We start from the raw sequence: 23074 nt of genomic DNA, 5'->3' as shown, positions 1-23074 counted from the left end.
TGTTTGTGGTGGGACCATCTCCTCTGCCCTTGCAATTCCGGGGTCTGTGACTTCACGGGTCCCCTCAGGTCTTGGGTTACACTGACCCACTTCCCAAAGGGGAAACCGAGGCTCCTACCAATTTAGTTTGCTCCTGGGGCATCTGAGGGATTCAGCTTGGGCAACCAAATTGACCCGGTCCTAGGCCCACCATGAGCCCATGCTTTGAGAGTGGACATGGACCGGGCGGGATATCCTGAGGCAAGTAGGGCGCTTTGGGCGGTCCAGTAGGTGGACATTTGCTCTGCCTCAGCCTCAAGGAACTCCCCAGACCCTACTAGCGCAGGGGCAGGACCGCGGTAGGGGCGGGCTCCGGGAGGGGCGAAGCGTCCGACCCCCAGCCCGGAACCTTTCTTCTCCGCTCTGCTCAGGTTCCGGGAGCCGAGTCTGGGGCGGGCCGGAAGTGGAGGCGGTTGGTGGGGTTGGCGGGGCTCAGGGACGCGGCGCGGGTGGCGGTTTGCGAGCTTTGGGTGGACCGAGTGTAGTGACTGGTCCCACTGTCTGGTGCTGGCGGGGTAGTGTTCAGCTGGACGGTGCGCGGCGGCGGCGAACGAACGCGGCGCGGACCCGGGCGCCCGCGGCTGGGCCCATGGCCTCCTCCTGTGCGAGCATCGACATCGAGGACGCCACGCAGCACCTGCGGGACATCCTCAAGCTGGACCGGCCCGCGGGGGGTGAGCCGGAACGGTGGGGGTGGGTCCTTGGTGAGCGGGCAGAAGGGCGGTGCGGGCCTCGGCCACCCTCATGGCCCTCGGGTCACTCAGGACCGGCTCTGCATCCTCCCGGCTGGTGAGGGCAGACGAGGGTCGGAGCGGCAAATCCCTGAGCGTGCTTGCTGAAGGGCGCAGACCCCTGGGTGCAATCCTGCCCCATCCCGGAGCCAGGCCGTTCTGCCTCGTCCTTCAGCGTCTCGGCTGAAGGTGAGGCACCTTCTCTGAATTCGCAGAGCCCACCAGGTGTCCTGGCCGCAACGTCTCTAGTCTTACTGGGACTGGCCCGGGTTCCCTACCCTTTTGCCATAGTTCAGAGGCCTAGTCTGGTCTCTATGCGGAGTTCTGGATCTAGACCTAGGCGCTGTAATGAAGAGCCGCTGATCTCCCTATGCAACTTGCCCTTCTTTCTGGAATACAGACTCTAGGCATGCGATTCTGAAACTGATTTTCAGGAGGACGGTGACCAACCCCAATTCCGTGTCCTCTTTGGGTTTAAGGCAAATCACAGACTGCACAGTCCTGATTGGATCTACAAACATCTGCAAGCCCTAGTTTACGTCCATTCGTTTAAACTTTTCTTGGGTTTGCAGTGGTACCTCAGCTGCTCCTGCCCTCAGTGAGCTCCTAGGACACAGAGCTAACAAGGTGTAATATAATGCTCTTCTCATTGAAAGAGAGAAGTGTTTGGCACTGTGATGGGGATAGGGTGGGTGGGGTGGGGGCTGGAGAATGCCTGAGAACAGATCTGAGAGAAGAGCAATTTTTAGGCTAGGTCTTGTAATATGGAGAGGGGCTTGGGTGTCAGGAAAGACATTCTGCAAAGAGGAAATAGCATATGTGAAAGTACCAAAGTTTCATGGCAGGTTCAGGGACCTGTGAAATGTTGTAGTGGTTGAGAGACTGGCTGGTAATGGAGGTGTGGATGTGCAGTGGCCAGAGCTGAGAATTGATGTTTCCTCAGACCCTGTTCTGAAACCTGCTGGAAGGCCCAAACTGGTTCCCTTTGGAAGCAGGCACTGGTGCTCACTCCTGGGTTTAGCTAACCTCTAATCTCTGAGAAAATCTATCTGCTGCCTGGAACCACCAAACCCTTTTCCCCAGGCCTGGAGTGTGTGCTCCTTGGACTCATGGGCTTGGCCTGGCCCTCTCATGCTTATTAGCTGCTAGCAAACTAGTCTTCACAAAGGTTTGGTAGAGCCTGGCATGGGTAATGTGTAGCTTGTTTGTTTGTCCTCATGGTAGCCTGCCTGGAAAGGAGAGTGGTCAGCTTACCCCTGAGCAGCTAAGGTGGCTGTGATGCAAGTGAGGTGGTCCTCTTAACTCTTTGCTTACTGACTGGTACTTGATTCCCCTGTTTGCCAAGTAGCCCTTGCTTGTCTCCTCTCACTGGAGGACCATGTGAGACCCCAGGCAGTTTTGTGACTAGAAACTTGTCATATCCCTTGAATATGAGGTCCTACTCTCCTTGCTACCTGGGAGTTTTGGAGTAGTGTCTGAACCTATGAGGGTGCTTGAAACACAGCCAATGGTAAACAACTGAAAGGCTGTCTTTCCTGATTGCACACCCTACCCCATAATTTCTCTACTCTTTGTCCAACTCCTTCATGTCCATTCCTCCAGGGTGGCTTCTTCTGAGCCATTTCCGTGTCAGGCAGTCTCCTTCCTTTCTTACTTCCACATCTTATCATGTTTTTCCATGCCTTAGAAGCCCACCCTCTCTTCTCCAACCCCTCCACTACTTTGATGTAGGCCCTGGTATCTCTCACCTGGATTCTCAACTATCCTGCATGCTACTTTAGAGCAGTCAGTCCTCTGGCCATAGCAGATCATGTCACTTTCCTATTTAAAACTTTTGTGGCTCTCATTACCACAGGGAAAATCTAAGCACCCTAGCCTCATACCCGAGACCTCTGCAGCCTTGTTTTCCCTCCATCCTTCCCATGTTTGTGTGTTCTAGCCACGCTGGCTCTGATGGCACCTCCTCTGTAAAGTCTGTCCTGACCCTTCCCATGTCCTCCTTCAAGTACACAGAGTCCCTCTGTACTGACCCAGGCCTGAGTATTAATTGGACTCAGAGCATTCTTATACCCTTCCCTCAGGTAGAAGAGCTTCATGCTCCTTCTTGGTCCTAGCATGCATTAGGTTCACCATCAGTGTTTATGGAATAAAGGTTGAACAAAGGGCCCTCCTCGCCACTGACGAGCCTTGTTGAGTGTTCCTAGAGCACCTCATGGTTCTTGAGTGAAGCTCTGCAGGAGGAGAGGCCAGTGGGCAGGTGGAATAACTTCATCAGAGTGGCCCTTTCTGTCTCTAGGTCCCAGTGCAGAGAGCCAGCGACCATCTAATGCCTACAATGGAGATCTCAATGGGCTCCTGGTCCCAGACCCCCTCTGCTCAAGTGATGGTACTTCAACAAACAAGCCTGGTCTCCGAGCCATGCCTCCTATTAACCTGCAGGAAAAGCAGGTCATGTGAGTGTCTGGGAGATGGCAGTGGTGGTGATGGGGTCTTTGAGGCATTTGTGAACTAAAGGCATAAGGTGAGGGGAGAGGGTCCAGCAGCCTCTGCTGCTTCCCCACTAGATGACCTGGGGTGGAACACTTAACCTGAGTTTGCACTAGGATGAGGGGCAACGACAAGCTCAAGGGCTTGGCCTGGATCTGAAGTTTGGGCACCTGGTTTAGCATGGAAGTAGGGCCATTCCCAAGGAGGGAGGTGAGCAAGGGAAGCTGTAGGTTTGGGGACCAGTGAACCAGGCAGAGTTGGGCATCTGGGACTTTACACTTTCACCAGAGTGTCTGTATCTTCTCCCCCCAACCCTGCCCATCGAGACTTTGGGTGGACAAGAGTCACGCTATGCACCCCTCCCCCCAGCTGCCTCTTAGGAGACGACAGTTCCACCTGCATCGGAATTTTGGCCAAGGAGGTGGAGATTGTGGCCAGCAGTGACTCTAGCATCTCGAGCAAGGCACGGGGGAGCAACAAGGTGGGCACCAGGATGTCATGGCATGTATAATGGATGGGGCACACTTAGGCTGTCCCTCCCCCATTCCATGCTGCCAGTACCTATGGGGACTATCCTGACAGACAGGTAGTGTATCCCAGTCTCAGGAAGCCAGGGTTGGCTGCCAAGTCTCTGTGGGAATCTGGCCCCAAGAATTGTGAATGGGTGCTGGGCCTGTGCATATGGCCTCTACTGTCCCCAGGCATGCTGGGGGCTACCTCAGCTCCAGGAAAGCTGCCCCAGCCCTCGATTTCTATGACCTTCCTCACTTTTGATTCTCAGGTGAAAATCCAGCCCGTCGCCAAGTATGACTGGGAGCAGAAATATTACTATGGCAACCTGATTGCTGTGTCCAACTCTTTCTTGGCCTATGCTATTCGGGGTGAGTAGGCACAGTACAGAGGAGGGAGGTGTTCTGCTAGTAGCCCCAGAGATGCAGCTCTACTGTCCAGTCACTCAGCCCACTCAGACCGTAGAGGTATAATGGAAGGCTTGTCTGTGCTGGCCCCAGCTCTGCCAGGCCTTCTGGAGCCGAGTGAGAAAACAGAGATTGAGACTGGTAGTGGCAGAGAGGCAGGCAAGGGCAGGGCTTCTCTGCTGCTGCCTGGGCCTAGATACTTATTCATGGCCTACCGCTCTCCTGATTCTAGCTGCCAACAACGGCTCAGCGATGGTACGGGTGATCAGTGTCAGCACTTCAGAGAGGACCCTGCTCAAAGGCTTCACAGGCAGTGTGGCTGATCTGGCCTTTGCACACCTCAATTCCCCACAGCTGGCCTGCCTGGATGAGGCAGGCAACCTGTTTGTGTGGCGCTTGGCCCTGGTTAATGGCAAAATTCAGTATCCTTTCCCAGGGTGGGATGGGGGACTGAAGAAAAGTGGGCGGAGCTGGGTCTGCCAGACATACATCATTATCCACCTGCCTAGCCCTTAACACCCTGCTCAGAGAAGAGATCTTGGTCCATATCCGACAGCCAGAGGGCACTCCACTGAATCACTTCCGCAGGATCATCTGGTGCCCCTTCATCCCCGAAGAGAGTGAGGACTGCTGTGAGGAGGGCAGCCCAACGGTGGCCCTGTTGCATGAGGACCGGGTGAGGGGGCTGGGCCTGGGGGGAAAGGAGGGGACCAAGTAGCAATGGTGTGGTCATGGGCTGAACGCTCACCTCCCTGTACCTGCTAGGCTGAGGTGTGGGACCTGGACATGCTCCGCTCCAACCACAGCACCTGGCCCGTGGATGTCAGCCAGATCAAGCAGGGCTTCATCGTGGTAAAAGGCCACAGCACAGTAAGCCTGCAACTGACTGCTTTTGCTGCCCTCCTCTCCCCACCCCTTTATGTCCCTCATCTATTCCCTGTTCTCACAGCTGCCCACATAGCTTTCTAACACTCTGCCATGGGTACTCGGAGCACAGAGGGACCCGTCTCCTGTGGCGCTCACACCTAACCATGCACCCTATGGAGCTGGTTTTCTCTACAGCACCCCGCCCCCATTCATTGTCTTTCATACAAACACGCAGATCCGCTTTGGGTCAGCCTAGCTCACTGCCATCCTCACCTGAGGAGGACTTGCTCCCACCTCTAGTCAGGTGGCAAAGCAAGGCTTTTTGGGTTCTTCCCAGTGCCTAAGTGAAGGGGCCCTCTCACCTGATGGGACTGTCCTGGCTACCGCAAGTCATGATGGCTTCGTCAAGTTCTGGCAGATTTACATTGAGGGGCAGGATGAGCCAAGGTAAGGTGGAGCCTGAGGGCCTGGGCTCTCCCAGGTAGGAGATCAGATCACCCACTCAGGCCACTCATATACCTGCCTGCAGGTGTTTGCACGAGTGGAAGCCTCACGATGGGAGGCCCCTCTCCTGCCTCCTGTTCTGTGACAACCACAAGAAACAGGATCCTGAGTGAGTGAGTGGGCAGGCAAGAGGGTGGTGGGCTGGACTTTGGGCTCCCAGCAGGGGCCCAGCCAGCCACTCAGTGCCTTGTTGCTTTGCAGGGTCCCCTTCTGGAGGTTCCTTATTACTGGTGCTGACCAGAATCGGGAGCTGAAGATGTGGTGCACGGTGTCCTGGACCTGCCTGCAGACCATTCGGTAAGCAGGGGCTGTGGGGCTGGGCAGGAGCAGGGTTGGGTTCCTTCCACCCTCTCAGTCTCATTCATCCTGCCTCGTGGCCACCCCCTCCAGCTTCTCCCCAGATATCTTCAGCTCAGTGAGTGTGCCCCCCAGCCTCAAGGTTTGCCTGGACCTCTCAGCAGAATACCTGATTCTCAGCGATGTGCAACGGAAGGTAGGCTGCAGTGGGGACGCTCTGGGCAGAGCTGATATCATCAGGGAGGACAAGGGTGTGTGTGGCACATCCACATCTTCCCAGCCCCTGAGCTCAGCTGTGAACTCGCTACCTGTGCAGGTCCTCTACGTGATGGAACTGCTGCAGAACCAGGAGGAGGGCCGTGCCTGCTTCAGCTCCATCTCTGAGTTCCTGCTCACCCACCCTGTGCTGAGCTTCGGTATCCAGGTTGTGAGTCGCTGCCGGCTGCGGCACACTGAGGTGCTGCCAGCCGAGGAGGAGAATGACAGCCTAGGGGCTGGTGAGCTGCTCAGGGTCAGGGATGTGTGTTGGGATGTAGGGGAGTGCTGAGGCTCAGAGGGCCAGGGGCTTAGTCGTCCACATTGTCCTTGCAGATGGGACCCACGGAGCTGGTGCCATGGAGTCTGCAGCTGGTGTGCTCATCAAGCTCTTTTGTGTGCACACTAAGTGAGTGTGCTGGGGAGGCCCGCCTGTGCCCTGTCTGTGCCCCTCCCTACCCTGCTGACTCTGACTCTCATATTCTCCCCCTGCTCTCCCTGCAGGGCATTGCAAGATGTACAGATCCGCTTCCAGCCACAGCTGAACCCTGACGTGGTGGTCCCGCTCCCTACACACCCTGCCCATGAGGACTTTGGTGAGTTGGGGGTGACAGGAAAGCAGGTTCTGACTGGAGTCTGAGATCTGACTCAAGTGGCAGCTTTTCCCACAGCATTTGGAGAGTCTCGACCAGAACTGGCTTCTGAGGGCCTGGGATCGGCCACTCACGGCTCCCAGTCTGACCTCCGACGCATCGTGGAGCTGCCTGCACCTGCCGACTTCCTCAGTCTGAGCAGTGAGACCAAGCCCAAGCTGATGACACCTGACGCCTTCATGACACCTAGCACCTCCCTGCAGCAGGTATGCTGCGGGCAGAGTGTGGGGCACAGGGAGGGAGGCCCTGGGAGTGCCCCCCACAGCCACAGCCCTCGTTCTCCACATCTCCCCAGATCGCTGCATCTCCCAGTAGCAGCAGCAGCAGCAGCAGCAGTTCCTCTCTTACGGCGGTGTCTGCCATGAGCAGTACTTCGGCCGTGGACCCCTCCTTGCCCAGGTGAAATGAGGGTCAGAGTTAGGGCGTGTCAGGGGCTGGTGCCAGGTGATGCCAGGCTCTGGCTGCTTACACTTCATCCTTCCTGCCAGCAGGCCACCTGAGGAGCTGACCTTGAGCCCCAAGCTACAGCTGGATGGCGGTCTGACAATAAGCAGCAGTAGCAGCCTGCAGGCAAGCCCACGTAGCCTCCTGCCTGGCCTGCTCCCAAGTCCGGCCGACAAATTGCCTCCCAAAGGGCCTGGGCAGGTGCGTATGTGTGTGTGTGTGAAGTGCAGTATAGCAGGTATATGGGAGTGGGAAGGCTGGCGGCAGTCTCCTCCCACAGCACACTGTCTTCTGGTCCTGCTCTTCCTCAGGTGGTCCATGTTTCCCCTGAGGGTATCTCAGCCCCCGGTGTCCTTGGAGGGCAGATCCTCAGCCTTTCCATCCCCACCTCCTCTCCTCCTGGGCTGTGGCCATTTTTGACCTTCCTCCCCCTTCCCTGTTGTCCCATCTCTCATCACTACACACACCAGTGCTTCGTCTCTGTACTCCTTTTACTCCTACTTCCCACCACCTAAGTTCCCACCTTTGGCCTACCTCAGGTGCCTACTGCTGCCTCTACACTATCCCTGGAGCTGCAGGAAGTGGAGCCCCTGGGGCTACCCCAGGCGTCCCCCAGCCGCACCCGCTCCCCCGATGTTATCTCCTCGGCTTCCACTGCCCTGTCCCAGGATATCCCTGAGATCGCATCTGAGGCGCTGTCCCGTGGCTTTGGCTCCTCCGCTCCGGAGGGCCTGGAGCCAGACAGTATGGCCTCAGCTGCTTCAGCACTACACCTGCTGTCTCCACGGCCCCGGCCGGGACCCGAGCTTGGCCCCCAGCTTAGCCTGGATGGAGGCCCTGGGGATGGGGATCGGCATAGTACCCCTTCCCTCCTGGAGGCAGCCTTGACCCAGGAGGCCACGGCCCCTGACAGTCAGGTCTGGCCTACGGCACCAGACATTACTCGTGAGACCTGCAGCAGCCTGGCAGAGAGGTGAGGAGCTTAGGAGTGGGAAATGTGCTGATGGTAGGGGCTTCAGATAGAGTCATCCACTGCTGAGTTGGCCTGTCCCCCCAGCCCCCGGAATGGCCTCCAGGAAAAGCACAAGAGCCTGGCCTTTCACCGACCACCTTATCACCTGCTACAGCAACACGACAGTCAGGACGCCAGTGCTGAGCAAAGGTAGGCACCACCCCGCACCGTTCCTCTCACAGGGAGGGCCAACAAGTGGGTAGGTGCCTATTTCTCTCCCTGCCCTTCCCACAGCGACCATGATGATGAGGTGGCCAGCCTGGCCTCTGCTGCAGGGGGTTTTGGCACCAAAGTTCCCACTCCACGTCTTCCTGCCAAGGACTGGAAGACCAAAGGATCCCCTCGGGCCTCACCCAAGCTCAAGCGAAAGGGCAAAAAGGATGACGGGTAGGACGGGTCCTGGGGCCAGGGAGAGGGGTGGTCTTCAGGCTTGACATGGCCTGAGGTGCTTCTCCTCTGTGGCAGGGATTCGTCCGTGGGATCCCGGCTCACAGAGCACCAGGTGAGCGAGCAAACACCCTTTCTGCTTCTGGGACTCCTGCCTGTGGGGGTGGGGTAGGGTCCAAGCCTTCCCCTGGTCTGGTGTGTGGGGTTGGGCGGGGCGGGCTTCATGTGACTGTTGGTGTTCCTGGCAGGTGGCAGAGGCCCCTGAGGACTGGCCAGCACTAATTTGGCAACAGCAGAGAGAGCTGGCGCAGCTTCGACACAGCCAAGAAGAGCTGCTACAGCGTCTGTGCACCCAACTTGAAGGCCTGCAGAGCACCGTCACGGGCCACGTAGAACGTGCCCTAGAGTCACGGCACGAGCAGGAGCGTATCCTTGTGGGCAGTGGCACAGCATGGGGCGGCAGCAGCATTCTTGGCCCAGGAAGGGATATGGGACCTGCTGCAGCCCTGTTCCTTAGCTACAATGCAGAGCGGCGACTGGAGCGGGCACTGGCCGAGGGACAGCAGCGTGGTGGGCAGCTGCAGGAGCAGCTGACGCAACAGCTGTCCCAAGCACTATCTTCAGCTGTGGCTGGGCGGCTGGAGCGCAGCATACGGGATGAGATCAAGAAGACGGTTCCTCCATGTGAGTTTTGCATGGAGACTTCTGGGTGGGCCAGATGGGAGTGGGGCCCCCTACCTGTCAAGCTTCTTCTCATGGCTCTACCTTTCCCTCCTCACCCTGTCCCAGGTATGTCTAGGAGTCTGGAGCCCGTGGCAGGCCAACTGAGCAACTCAGTGGCCACCAAGCTCACAGCCGTGGAGGGTAGCATGAAAGAGAATATCTCCAAGCTGCTGAAGTCCAAGGTGCTATGGGACCCAAGGTGAGGGAGGTTGGTGGTTGGTGGGCTTGGGCTCAGCTTTCAACTCAGGCCCCTTCTTCCACCCCCAGAACTTAACAGATGCCATTGCCCGAGCAGCCGCAGACACGTTACAGGGGCCGATGCAGGCCGCCTACCGTGAAGCCTTCCAGAGCGTGGTACTGCCCGCCTTTGAGAAGAGCTGCCAGGCCATGTTCCAGCAGATCAATGATAGCTTCCGACTGGGCACGCAGGAATGTGAGTAGGGTCATATGCCCCAAGAAGGGAAGGGCTATCGTCTTCTCCCTACCATCCCTCTCATGGCCCCCATGGTCACTTCTCAGACTTGCAGCAGCTGGAGAGCCACATGAAGAGCCGAAAGGCACGAGAACAGGAGGCGCGGGAGCCCGTGCTGGCCCAGCTGCGGGGCCTGGTCAGCACGCTGCAGGGAGCCACGGAGCAGATGGCGGCTACCGTGTCCAGCAGCGTTCGGGCTGAGGTGCAGCACCAGCTGCACGTGGCTGTGGGCAGGTGTGTGGGCAGGGCACTGAGCAAGGTGGTGTGTTGGGAAAGGGCCAGACCCAACTGCCTGTCAGCCTCATCTCCCTCACTTGCCTTTGCAGCCTGCAAGAGGCAATTTTAGCACAGGTGCAGCGCATTGTTAAGGGTGAGGTGAGTGTGGCACTCAAGGAGCAGCAGGCTGCCGTCACCTCTAGCATCATGCAGGCCATGCGCTCAGCTGCTGGCACACCTGTCCCTACCACCCACCTCGACTGCCAAGCCCAGCAAGCCCATATCCTGCAGCTGCTGCAGCAGGGCCACCTCAACCAGGCCTTCCAGCAGGTAAGCCGGGCACTAAGCCCAGATAGAGTCAGGAGTCTCCTGACAAGGCTCACACATCATACATTCCACTCTACCCATCATGCTTTGGGTGGTCTGGCCTCAGCAGACTCTTTTTGGTTCTCTTTGGCCTCCAGGGCATTTCCCTTGCTCTTCCCTCTGTCTGGACCCTGGATCCCTTTCTTCCTACCTCAGTCTACCTTGTTTCAGAACCACCCTTCTCAGGAAAACTTTCCTGATTCCCCAGAGTAACAACACAGCCCTACAGTGCTCTCTCTGGGCCCCAAAGCATCCCCCTCAGGATGCCCTACTCTGGTCATCCTCTCCCAGGCCACATAGCCAGACAAGCAGGCATTCCATCCTGACATTAGCTATAAACTCTGTTCTCTACTCAGGCCCTGACAGCTGCCGACCTGAACCTGGTGCTGTACGTGTGTGAAACTGTAGACCCAGGCCAGGTGTTTGGGCAGCCACCTTGCCCCCTCTCCCAGCCTGTACTCCTTTCACTCATCCAGCAACTGGCCTCTGACCTTGGCACTCGAACTGACCTCAAGCTCAGGTGAGTGGGCATAGTCAGGGACTAGGGCTGTGGTGAAGGGCGGGGAGCAGTTCAAAGCAGCGACTCCCACTCCTGCCTGACTCCCCTCCTTAATTTTCTCCACCAATCCCCTCTGTCCCCACCCATCTCAGGCTTTGAGGCCTCCATTATCAGCCTCTGGGCCTCATTGCCACCAGGGGGCACTCCTCTCTGCTGGAGGTCACCTGTAGCCTGTCCTTTTCCTAAACCCCCAGCTACCTGGAAGAGGCTGTGATGCACCTGGACCACAGTGACCCCATCACTCGGGACCACATGGGCTCCGTCATGGCCCAGGTGCGCCAGAAGCTCTTCCAGTTCCTGCAGGCGGAGCCACACAACTCACTTGGCAAAGCGGCCCGGCGTCTCAGCCTCATGCTGCACGGCCTTATGACCCCCAGCCTCCCTTAGCTCAGCCTGCCTTGCCCAGGATGGGGTGGCACTGAAGGTCAGCAGACAGGCCTAGGCCAAAGCAGGGTCATGTCTGCCCTTTACCTGCTCAGGCTCCCACCTCTGGCGTGTTTGATGGGGATAGCACTGGCTATGGTCTATAGGTTGTGGTAGCCAGCAGGTTTAGGCTGGGCCCAGGGTGGGTATTGTGCCTTCTTGGGTTCTGCCATGCCTGGAGCATGACCCCTGAGATTATGACACCACTTTAGTTGAATTTTCCATGTTCCTTTTTACCACCAGTTTGGTTCTTTTTGTTTTTGAAAAACATTGAGAAATTCAATTAAATGCTTTTGGAATAAAATGGAGTATGTGTATGCTTTTCTTTGGCATGACTTTGATAACTGCCCTTTGTTACCTGCCCCCTCTCCTGGAGCTCTGTCTAGGCCAACCCACCCCAGGGCCCTGGACACCCACCCTCATCTGCCCAACTGCCTTCCCAGATCTCCGCTCTCCATCTCTGAGGCAAGGCAAGGGCCCTGGGATCAGCTCAGTACCACCCCGAGCTCCTGGGTTCTCCTCTCTGGAGTTCCCTCCCTTCTTTGCCTATCTGAACTGGGGGGCGGGGCTGCTGGCTGGTTTGAGCTCCACCCTCAGCCCCCATCCAATCACAGTTCCTCCTTCTGGGGGCTGGGCCGAAGGGCTGCACTCCAAGCTGCCAGCTCTGGCACTAGGCTCCCAGCCCAGGGAAGATGTGCTGCCGCTTCTGTCACCGCTGGCAACCGCCCTGTGCACTGGGGCTGTTGCTGCTGCTGCTGCCGCCCCTTGGTGAGTGCCGGCGTGCTGGACCCAACCCAGTCCACACACCCCCTCCCCAGGCTGGGTGTAGGTTGTGTGGGAGCTGAGGCACAGCCCTCCTGAGCGCTGAGAGTCAGGGTGGAGAGGAGGTGAGGGCTCCAGGGAGGGATTGTGTGCCAGTGGCTTCAGGATGTAAAGTGAGGGTGGGAACTGAACCCTAGTTTCGGAGGGAAGAACCCCCAAATTCCACAGTCCCCATCCTGATAAGGGGAGACTTGACCTCTTGCGGGACTCCCAGACCAACCGTGGGATCTCTGAGGTCCTCTCTTAGGGTCGAACCTGGATCCCAACCCCCTCTATTCTGCCCTACCCATCAGAAAACACCTGTCTCTGGGGAGGGGATGGAAAGGCCAAACAAAGATTGTCTAGGCTGCAGAGAAACTGGAAGTTGCCAGGGGACCTGCCTCCTTTCACCATGTCCATACTCTCATTTGGACCATTCTCACCTGACCTGGGACCCAGAAGCTCGGAAGAAGAGCCAACTCCTGGGACGAGGCTTCTCCTTCCCCCATCCCCACCTATCCTGTCCAGGTCTGCCTAGAAGGGGGCAGAGGCAGGTGGTCCCCAGATGTGCCCCTTAGTTCCCTGGGGCACCCCTTTCACGCTGAGTCACGTCCCCAGAACGCTCCCTGGTAAACAAGCCCCTGGGGTTTGGCGGCGAGGGGCGGGGATGGTGAGGGCACGCCACCTCATCCTATCAACTATTCTCCACCCCCACCCCCAGTCCTTGTATCTCCCCTGGCAGCAACCACAGCGGTCCCAGGCCGCTGTGACACCATATACCAGGGTTTTGCCGAGTGTCTCATCCGCTTGGGGGACGGCATGGGCCGCGGAGGTGAGCTGGAGAGCGTCTGCAGGTACGGGCAGGCTTGAGGGCAACAGCCCAACCCCACACCCTTGGGGTCTGAACCTCTTCCCTCCCATTCCAAAGCCCCCTGCCCCACCTGATTACCCTAACCCCACACCCTTGACAGGTCTTGGAATGATTTCCACACCTGTGCCTCGCGAGTCCTGTTGGGCTGCCCTGAGGAGGCCGCCGCCGTGTGGGAGTCACTACAGCAAGAAGCTCGCCGGGCCCCACACCCAGATAATTTGCACACTCTGTGCGGCACCCCTGTACGCCTTCAGGAGCGCGGGGCGGGCCCAGAGACCAACCAGGAGACGCTGCGGGCGACAGCGCCAGCACCCACTCGGGTCCCCGAGCCCCCTCTGCTGGCGGCTGCTTTGGCACTCGCCTGCCTCCTGGGTCCTCTGGCCTAGCCGGTCTGGCCAGGTAGCAGCGTGTCCCCCCCCCCGCCCCCCCTGCCCCCCCCACCCGCCCCGTCTCGAAAGCGCTCGGCTTTCATTAAACGTATTTATATTTGTACCAAGCTCCTTCCTTTCTTTCCACTGTGGCCCACCTGGCTGGGGTGGAGGCCTCAAGAAGCTGATCCCCAGGACGAGATGGGCGGGCTGAAGACCACCATAGGGGACTCAGTCTTTCTCTTCACAAACACTCATTTCCCAGGGGCAGTGCAGAGCTTTCCATTGCCAGCAGGTTCCAAGACTTCTGGTGGTGACCCAAGATGTGTGGGAATGCACATATTTCTCTGTTCTCCCGGGCTGGGAGAACTCCTAGCCCTACCTGCCCCTCCTGTCCTGGCCCCTAGGGGCCATGTGAGGTGATAGAGTGTCCGCACCCCCACCCTCAGCCAGTCCACCCCCCTCCCCAGGTTCTTTCCAGTTTCCAGGCTCCTGTCCATCTCACCTCCTCTTCCCTCTGCTGAACTACCACCTTAGCCTTCAAGACACAGTTCAGATTAAGTACCCTTTCCTCTCCTTCTCTGGGGTCCTGATTAATCTAAGGGGAGCCTGTTCCAGAAGATGGGGAGCCCCCATTGGAGTCTACATTCAAGTACCTGAGGTGACCTGGAGCTGCAGAAATTGGGGTCACGATGAGGGTTCCTCTGGCCTTACGCTCTCCACAAGCTTGTTCTTTGAGAAGAGGTGTGCAGCGTGAGGTCAGAACAATCCCGGAAGGCTTTCTGGAAGCACAGAGGAGCCCCAGTTCATCACGGTGGAGAAGAAGAGCAAGAATCAGAACGGGCAGAATCTTGAGGGAAGGAGGAGGCCTCAGAGAGGGTAAGACCCTCTATTGATCAGTCATCTACTGTCCCTGCCAGGACCCTCTTCCAAGCCATCACCCTACGACTTGTGTGGGCACTGCCATGGCCTCCTCACTGGCTTCTACTCTCACTCCCTCCACTTTATTCTCCATTTTCTAAATTGAAAAACTGATCCTGATATTAAACTCCTTTTCATTGTCTATAAGGCCCTATGTAAGCCAGCTATGTTTATATATAGAACATTTTATTCAGTCTACTCCTTCAACTCCCCCTCTATAGTAGCACAGAGGAGTGATCTACCTACTCAGTCCTTGGGTTAAGGGGAGGTTTCAGAGAAGGACCATGATAGAGGGTGATAAGAGGTAAGGATACAAGACTTAAAAATGGTGGAGGAGAACTGGGGCTGAGTTGGAGAGGACTTTACAAGAGGGGCCCAGGCAATCAGCTGGGAGGGGAGGAGGGGTGGGAGTCCATAACTTGGCAGGCCAGGTTTGCACTAAAGCCCATGCTGGGAGGTTGTTGGCCCTAGGACAGAATCAGGCCTGATAGGACCCTTGACTAGGCTCCAGGGTGACAGGTGCCTCCAGAGACCTCCACCCTACTTTATCATGTAGGAGCCCTACTTCAGCAACGCTTCCCAAACACCCTCCCATTCCAGTTAGCTAAGATGCCTCAGTTAACTCACTCTCTGCCCTGTCTTTTCTCCTGTACTTCATTCACCTGTATTTTTATCCCCACTTCTCTCTCTCTCATCCATTCCTTACCCATCTCACATCACCTGAAGGAGAAGGTTCAGGAAAAAAACCCTCCCAGATCCACCCCCTTTGACCACCAGTATCTTCCAGAAGGAAAGGCCAGCCTTTTATTCTTTGTACATCTATTCTCTGTGCTCAGAATAACCTTCCTCATTTCCTCCTGGTGAACTCCTACTTCTTGTTCAGTATCACCTACCGCCTCCCTAACCCTGACTCCAAGCTGAATCAGAAGCCTCCTTCAGGTCCACAGAGCTCCTGGGCTTTCTTCTGTCTCTGTACGGATAACACTGGTTCACTGGCTTCTTACTGTCTGGGTCTAGGTCAGAATTCCCCACTCTGGATTCCCCAAGTGTCCTCTTTGTGTCTCTAGCACCCAGCCTAAGGCTGGGTATAAAGAGTGTACTTGTGGGAGTGCGTGGAATGAAAAACAGAATTGCTAAATCCTGCATAGGAAGTGTTACAGTCAGCAAAAGCTTGGACTGAGAATGACTTCAGTATGGAGGATGTGTCTTCTTGGGGCAGCCCTCTTAACCTGAGCATACTATTTGGAGGGATGGTGCTGGGGCTCCAAACCCCAAAAGTCTTTCTAGAACCACTCTTACTCTTGGTGGGTGGCCAGGAGCAGGCCGCTTCCAGGAGCAGGGGCTCGATTGTGTTGGCCAGCCATCAAAGGGATTACCATCCTCCTGCTGTGACCTACTTTCCCCTGGTTTTTGCCCCCTAAGTCCCTGCTCTTCCCTGGAATTGAGTGACCTGGAGTGTGTGCAGGGGGGTGGGGTTGGGGACAGAATCTGTTCTCTGGCCAGGGGCTTAAGAGCTTTGTGTGTTTTATCCCAGAGCTGCAGGAAAGGGGTGGGCTGAGAGCCAAGTGGGCTGGGCCCCAGACACAGCTGCCCAGGCTAGAGCATCATGATAATGGTGCTTCTCATGTTTGCAGCTCTGCAGACATGGAACAGCTTATTGTTCAGGGGAGAATCTGGGGGTTGGATATCCTGAGCCCAGTCCCCTCTGCATCAATATACCTCTTCATCTCAGGGCCCCCGTGTTCTTCACCAGAGCCCAGGCCAGCACCTTCCATAGCAAGGGCTCAATAAACATTTATTGAATTAATTTGCTGAATGTCTGTAAAATAGAGGTGTTGTGTGGATTTCTAAGCCCCATCAACCCTGGAATTCTATATTATTTTCAACCCTCACAATAACTGTGAGGTCAAGACTATGATCCCCATTATACAGATAAGAAACATGAAGCTTAAGGAGGGGAAGATGTCTTGCTTAAGTTCAGTTCACACAACTGTGGAAGTGTCAGAGCTGGGATATGATCCCAAGTTTGCTTGGCCCCTAAGTTCATTCCCTTAAGCATCACACTAGACATATGGAAATAATTTTTTAAGTTTTCTTTTTCCTTTTTATTTATTTTATTTTTGGCTGAGTGGCCTGTGGGATTTTAGTTCCCTGACCAGGGATTGAACCCACGCCCCCTTGCAGTGGAAGCATGAAGTCTTAACCACTGGACCACCAGAGAAGTCCCTAAAGTTTTCTTTTTTAATAAAATCTTTTATGAAGCCCTACTACATAAAACAGACTGTGATATTTTATTGGTGTTAATATATGTTTAGGTTTAAAGTATACCATTAGCTTATACAGTTAAAGACAATTCCATGTATGAAGTAAGGGCTCAATAAAGATTTTAAGAAATGAACAGACTGCAATGAGGAAGATGTATGGAGATTACAATCCCATCATCACTCAAAAGTAGTTGTGGCCAGGGGGGTTAAGGTGATGGACTAGAAATCCATTGGGGTTTCCCTACGCAGGTTCAAATCCTGCCAAACTATGCCACCTTTCCCTTATGGTGATCCCTATTGAGTCACAGCCAGTTGGGGAAGAATGCTGTTGCCTTAAAGAAAGAAACTGGGTTGTTCTCCAGCCCTGCTCTTTATGGTTGCTCAGTGAAAGACTCCACCAAGCACGTGGATTGCGCCCCAATAGTAAATATAAGGTAAGTAATAAAAATATTATTAAAGAAGGAAAAAAAATCCCCTTATTACTTGAGACATTTATTTCCCCCCCATCTCCACCCCGAATCTGGGTTGATTGTAAAGTTAAGTGAGATAATTCTGACCCTATAGAGGAATTGTTAATGGTAACAATTTTTCTTTAATCTACTTGTTTTGCAGCCTCAGGATATACTAAATTTAGTAACAATAAAAACAACAATAATTAAACTGTTACTCTGAAGTTGGCCCCAAACTAATCTCACCTATTCTCGTTAACCATTTGCAACTCCAATGTGATGGAGGTCAAATTCAACATATCTGAGTGCCTGAATTATTTTAATTTCAGTTAAAAAAATAGATTTGTTAATTAAATTTACACCGATCCTTTCCGGAGTTCCAGAGGCACTTCCAGAAACCTCCTGAAATGCACTACGTCCCCAACCACGCACTGTATTATTATTTTATTTTTGGCCGCGCCCCGCGGCATGCGGGATCTGTTTCCCCACCAGGGATAGAACCCGTGGCCCCTGAATTGGGAGTGCGGAGTCTTAACCTCTGCATCTCCATGGAAATCCACCCAACCTCGCACTATAAAGCGCCCTGTCCCCAACCTGAATCTTGAAACTTTCTCCCTACTTCCCACGGTGCCTGCCCCAAACCTAAGGTCGAGACACTTGGAGCGACACAGAGACTCACCTCCTACTCCCGAAGAGAGCCCGACCCCGCCCTGAAGGCGTTGACTGGCAAGCCACGCTCGGAGAGCCGCCAACCACGTAGCCCGGCCCTCTCGAGTCCGCCCCTGTCCCGCCCCGTGGGCGGCCCGGATTTGTTTTGGCGTCAAGAGCGCGCTGTGATGACGCCACGACGCTGACGCCTGAGGATGGCGGCGGCGGCGGCGGCGGTGTTGGTGGTCGGGGCTGTGTCCGCGGCCCGGAGAGGGTCAGCACAGTCGCCCGGACGCCGAAGAGCCCGCCGCCCGCGCGAGGTGAGGCGGCCCGGCCAGGACCGACGGCCCCATGGGCGGGAGGGGCTGACGAGCTGCAGCCACGGTCGCTTCCTGGAGCACTGGGCCCGTCCCTGCCCAGCCCAGAGCCCTCGGCCTGTGCCCGCTGCGCCGGGGCCTAGGGGCAGTGGGTAGCAGGCCAGGCGATGGCTGCTTGGGGTCCCTGGTGTCCGAGGCTTGACTGGCCTTGAAACATGCTGCTGCGCTGGGTAGCCCGTCTCTGAGGCGCCAAGGGCCAGGTGGACGTGGTCAGCTGTCCTGCCAGCTGTTCAACCAGTCGACATCGGTCAGGGTGAACCAACCTGGTTGTCCTCACTACCTTCTCGTGTCTGGCACCTACTCCACACCTCCTCTTTTGCTACTGAACGACAGGGTCGGGGGGCAGCTAGTCTCTTCCTTGTTCAGGCTGGGGAAAATCACACCTGAGTCCAGCCGGATCGCCTGCTTTGTAACCCAGTTATCCCTCTGCTTTTATAAGGGGAAGCCCAGCTCCCCCACGCTCACTCCCTCTCCTGAAACTGTGAAGTGATAATTCCCACTTGAAAATCTGAATAAGTCCTTCATTGCCTAAAACTGGCTCCTTGGTACCTGCAGGGTAAAGGCCAAACTTCATAGCAGGACATTCAGGGCTCTTCATAATCTGGCATAACCCCGAAGTTAACACCTGGGCACTTCTGTCTCCTGCATACATAGTTTGTTGTTGCGGGTATGTACATCTGCCGTTAGCTCTGTGTTTTAACACCCTTTCGCTTTAGATACGCAATTTTCTCACTTTGTACTACTCTTCTTTTCCCCACCCCCACCTCCACCCACCAGTTTGGAAAATTTACATCTGTCCTTTAAAATCCACCTTAGATTTAATTTCCTTGGAAAAGCCTCCCTTCACATGTAACCATTGACTCCTCTGTACTTCAATTCATGTGACTACTGTTGGAGTTTATTGTGTTGTGTCACCTGATGGTTGGCCTGGGGATTGTCTCTTCTGTCTGCATATCAGTGTCTGGCTCTGTGCTTGGCATAAAGTAGGAGCTGAGTCAACTGTGATAGGTTGCTGATTTAAGAATGGATATAGATTCAGCTATACTACTGAGCACATATCAGGGGCCAGGACCTGAGATGAGCACAGCAAATGCGAGTGTCCTGTTTGCACATTCACACGTATGCATGTGGTAGGTGGTGCAGCCTTGTCAACCTGATGATCTAAAATCTCCTAGGGTGGTTTTTCAAAATACAAATTCAAGAGTTTCATTTTCTGAGATTTTGATGCAGAATATCTGGAATCTGGTAGGAATCTGTATTTTTTTTTTTTTTTTGCGCGGTACGCAGGCCTCTCCCTGCTGTGGCCTCTCCCGTTGTGGAGCACAGGCTCTGGACGCGCAGGCTCAGCGGCCATGGCTCACGGGCCCAGCCGCTCCGTGGCATGTGGGATCCTCCCAGACCAGGGCACAAACCCATGTCCCCTGCATCGGCAGGCGGACTCTCAACCACTGTGCCACCAGGGAAGCCCGGAATCTGTATTTTTTTAAAACTCTCCAGGTGACTTTACGATGCTCCTTAGTTGAAAATCTTTGTCATTACTCCAGGAAACTGTTGTGTCTTTGTCCAGTGGGAAGGGCCAGCTGTGCCTTGTAGCACGCAACTGCTGTTGCAGTCTCATTTCCCATATCTTGGGGAGGCAGGATGATTTGGTGGTTAGAAGTATGCGGTTTGGAATAAGAAAGACTTTGATTCAGTTCTTGACTTTTATGAGATCTTGAGGTTCTTTGAGTCCTAGTTTGCTCATCCCATAATAGGAATAATCATGCCTACTTTATGTGGTTGCAGAGAGGAGCGAGAATGCATATAAGACGCTTAGCACAGTTGAAACTTAGGAAATGGAAGCCACTGTTATTACTAATGGCTGTTCTTCCCAGGGTTTATCCCATGTCAAAAGGGGATCTCATCTTAGTAAGCCTGTTTGCTCTTCAGACTGAGTCTTGTGTAGGAAGCTACCTTATGTTATGTGATTTCCTTGAGGTAATTTCTGATCATCAGAGATAGCTCTGACAAAACTGCTTCTACTCAGGGCAGTTGCAGTTGGCCACTCCCCTAGAAAAGATGTGGATTGCTGACTCACTGGAGGGCGGATTTGCTGAATAAGTATGTTGTCCAGGTCTAATTGCAATTCTTGTTAAGTTGTGTAAATGAGCTAAAGAAAGTGCAGCTTTCAGGAAACCTGTTTGCCTCTTACAATGAGCTAGAGCTGAGCCTCACTTGGAATGGAATACCCCAGAAGATCGTAGTTTGCCTCTTACAATGAGCTAGAGCTGAGCCTCACTTGGAATGGAATACCCCAGAAGATCCTAGTTTGCCTCTTACACTGAGCTAGAGCTGAGCCTCACTTGGAATGGAATACCCCAGAAGATCCTAGTTTGCCTCTTACACTGAGCTAGAGCTGAGCCTCACTTGGAATGGAATACCCCAGAAGATCCTAGTGTCTGTGAAATCTGAACTAGATACTGGGGTTCTCTGTAACTCACAAGTTCATCGTTAAGTGAGTGAGACTTTGGTTTAGCCGTCTGTTTTTACTTTGTAAGTGTGAGCATGTTATTTGGGCACTTTTTTTTTTTTTTGCGGTACGCGGGCCTCTCACTGTTGTGGCCTCTCCCGTTGCGGAGCACAGGCTCCGGACGCACAGGCCCAGCCGCTCCGCGGCATGTGGGATCTTCCCGGACTGGGGCACGAACCCGTGTCCCCTGCATCGGCAGGCAGACTCTCAACCACTGCGCTGCCAGGGAAGCCCTGTTTGGGCAACTTTGATCCTCTCCATTGCTTCCTAACTGTGTGATGTGAAGTGGCTATAGGTGTGCCAAAGTACTGACCCTTAAGCTTTGAGATAGCTGAGAACAGCTGTCTCCATTGGCCCAGGGTGCACAGAGAAAAATTTGAGAAGTACAGCCCTGGAAGAAAGGAAACAATTCCGCTTGTTGAGAGCTGGAGAGAGACTTATTTATTTGAACTTTCTTTTCTTCCAGGAATCTTACTCAGTAAGTATTAAGCCAATTTGTGTTGGCTAGGTCATCACTGAGCTAATTCTTGGTACAGCCCTCTGTTGCCATGGCATCTCATGTGATGCTAAAGTAGAAAAATGTGCTGTTTTCATTTGCTAGAGGAAAATTATCACAGAGGGACCCCTTCCAGGCTGCCAGCCTTGAAGTGGCCTCACAGGGCATCATAAGAGTAATGGATCAGGGGACACTTGGTGTGGAGCCATTTGGGCTGTAAGTTCCTTGAGAACAGAGATTGTAACTGCCTTCTTTTTGTCTGTCACAGCCCCTGGCAGAGTTCCTGGCCCACAGCAGGAGCTCAGTAAATATTTATGGGTTGAACTTTGGGATTTTGGAAGGAGAACCCCAGGTACATTGCCAGAGGCTGTATTTCTGATGATGGGATGGGCAGTGGGTGGGATGTCTCAGATGGAGTTGAGGATCAGGATAAAATGAGGAGGACACGACAAACTGTTGAACTCTCCTTCTCTCAGCCCTAAAGCAGGAGTCTCTGCTCACCAGTTATTACCATATAGAGCAGTGGTGCATAGAGTCTTTAAGAGGTGGAGTCCTGAGTTACTATATTCCAAAAAGAAGGTATAACAATTCTTATTATGAAATAGTGTTAAAAGTTAAAACATTACGGAAGTGAATAATGAACTGTGTCTTTAGACACAAACACTAATCATTTTTAAAATAATTTGGTGTATATTTGGTATAATAATTTGGTGTATATTCCCCCAGCTTTTTTTCTTATGTATATACTAGTCTATACATTTCTACAATATGTATGTATTTATTTATTTAAAGAAGATGTTGGGGTAGGAGTTTATTAATTAATTAATTTATTTTTGCTGTGTTGGGTCTTCGTTTCTGTGCGAGGGTTTTCTCTAGTTGTGGCAAGCGGGGGCCACTCTTCATCGCGGTGCGCGGGCCTCTGACTATCGTGCCCTCTCTTGTTGCGGAGCACAGGCTCCAGACGCGCAGGCTCAGTAGTTGTGGCTCACGGGCCTAGTTGCTCCGCGGCATGTGGGATCCTCCCAGACCAGGGCTCGAACCCTTGTCCCCTGCATTAGCAGGCAGATTCTCAACCACTGAGCCACCAGGGAAGCCCTACAATATGTATTTTTTAACTTTAAAAATATAATATGTGGTGATGACTTTAAAATATAGCAACAGCACAGAAGTATGTAATGTGAGAAGTAAGAGTCTCCCTTCCTTCCACCTGTTCCCCCGACATTCCCATACCCTAGAGACAGTCACTGTCAACAGCTTCTCTTCTACCTTTCCAGGATATTTTTTTCCCATGTATATGTCTGTACCTTTTTAGAAATTTCTCATTAGACATATGCTTCACATACTCTTTTTTTTTTTTTTTTTGGCTGCAATACGCAGCATGCGGAACTGCCCCGACCAGGGATTGAACCCCTGCCCCCCTGCAGTGGAAGCGCAGAGTTTAACCACTGGACCACTGGGGAAGTCCCTTCACAGACTGTTTTAAACTCCTTGGTACATCACAGACGTGGATACCAGTACAAAGCCACTCAAACTGACGGGTATCTTTCTTTGTCAATATATATGGATTTACCTCATTCATTTCAACAGCTGCAGAGCATTCCATTATGTGATTGTATCTTAGTTTATTTAATTATTTCCTTCCTGATGAATATTTGGGTTGTTTCAATTTTTTCATTATTATAAAGAATGGTTCCATGAGCTTTCTTTTGCAAATCTATCTTTGTGTACTTGTGGAAGTGGTTTTGTAGAATTATTTCTGAAAATGAAATTGCTGGGTTTTGTGTCAGTTTCCCTGTTTTAGTTTTCTAAACATTTATTTATTTATTTATTTTTGGCTGCATTGGGTCTTCGTTGCTGCACGCGGGCTTTCTCTAGTTGTGGCAAGCAGGGGCTACTCTTCGTTGTGGTGTGTGGGCTTCTCATTGTGGTGGCTTCTCTTGTTGCGGAGCACGGGCTCTAGGTGCACGGGCTTCAGTAGTTGCAGCATGCAGGCTCAGTATTTGCAGCACGCGGGCTCA

General features: G+C 53.8%; 3 protein-coding genes across 4 annotated transcripts in view; all 3 read left to right on the top strand.

The window, feature by feature from the left end:
- The first annotated feature begins 492 nt into the window (after positions 1-492).
- On the top strand, positions 493-11622 carry EDC4 (enhancer of mRNA decapping 4). Of its 2 annotated transcripts, XM_082862228.1 has the most exons (29): positions 493-713; positions 3067-3223; positions 3627-3738; positions 4039-4138; positions 4407-4596; positions 4703-4850; positions 4940-5044; positions 5379-5488; positions 5571-5654; positions 5747-5842; positions 5936-6038; positions 6159-6339; positions 6434-6506; positions 6602-6693; positions 6769-6956; positions 7046-7149; positions 7242-7395; positions 7734-8167; positions 8252-8356; positions 8441-8593; positions 8672-8708; positions 8842-9019; positions 9122-9277; positions 9383-9498; positions 9584-9749; positions 9836-10022; positions 10115-10334; positions 10727-10890; positions 11124-11622. In XM_082862228.1, the coding sequence occupies exons 1-29, from the start codon at positions 629-631 to the stop codon at positions 11314-11316; spliced, it is 4191 nt and encodes a 1396-aa protein (XP_082718354.1). In that variant the 5' UTR covers positions 493-628; the 3' UTR covers positions 11317-11622. The 2 variants fall into 2 exon arrangements, with proteins under 2 accessions (XP_082718354.1, XP_082718353.1); XM_082862227.1 differs by having other exon boundaries at positions 8842-9277.
- Positions 11623-11971: 349 nt separating this feature from the next.
- On the top strand, positions 11972-13410 carry NRN1L (neuritin 1 like; the record flags this gene model as incomplete). Its single annotated transcript, XM_082862106.1, has 3 exons — positions 11972-12120; positions 12875-13007; positions 13125-13410. Exons 1-3 carry the CDS (start codon positions 12045-12047, stop codon positions 13408-13410), a joined length of 495 nt encoding a protein of 164 aa, XP_082718232.1. The 5' UTR covers positions 11972-12044.
- A 4502-nt stretch (positions 13411-17912) lies between these two features.
- Positions 17913-23074, top strand: part of PSKH1 (protein serine kinase H1) — a 33731-nt gene continuing 28569 nt past the window's right edge. The window contains exon 1 of the mRNA XM_082861847.1: positions 17913-17994. The gene's annotated coding sequence lies outside the window, so the exon portion shown is untranslated. The remainder of the gene's footprint in view (positions 17995-23074) is intronic.

Source organism: Leucopleurus acutus (assembly GCF_964270905.1).
Source record: "Leucopleurus acutus genome assembly, chromosome: 20".
Lineage (NCBI taxonomy): Eukaryota > Metazoa > Chordata > Mammalia > Artiodactyla > Delphinidae > Leucopleurus > Leucopleurus acutus.
This window is presented reverse-complemented; position numbering and strand designations above follow the sequence as displayed.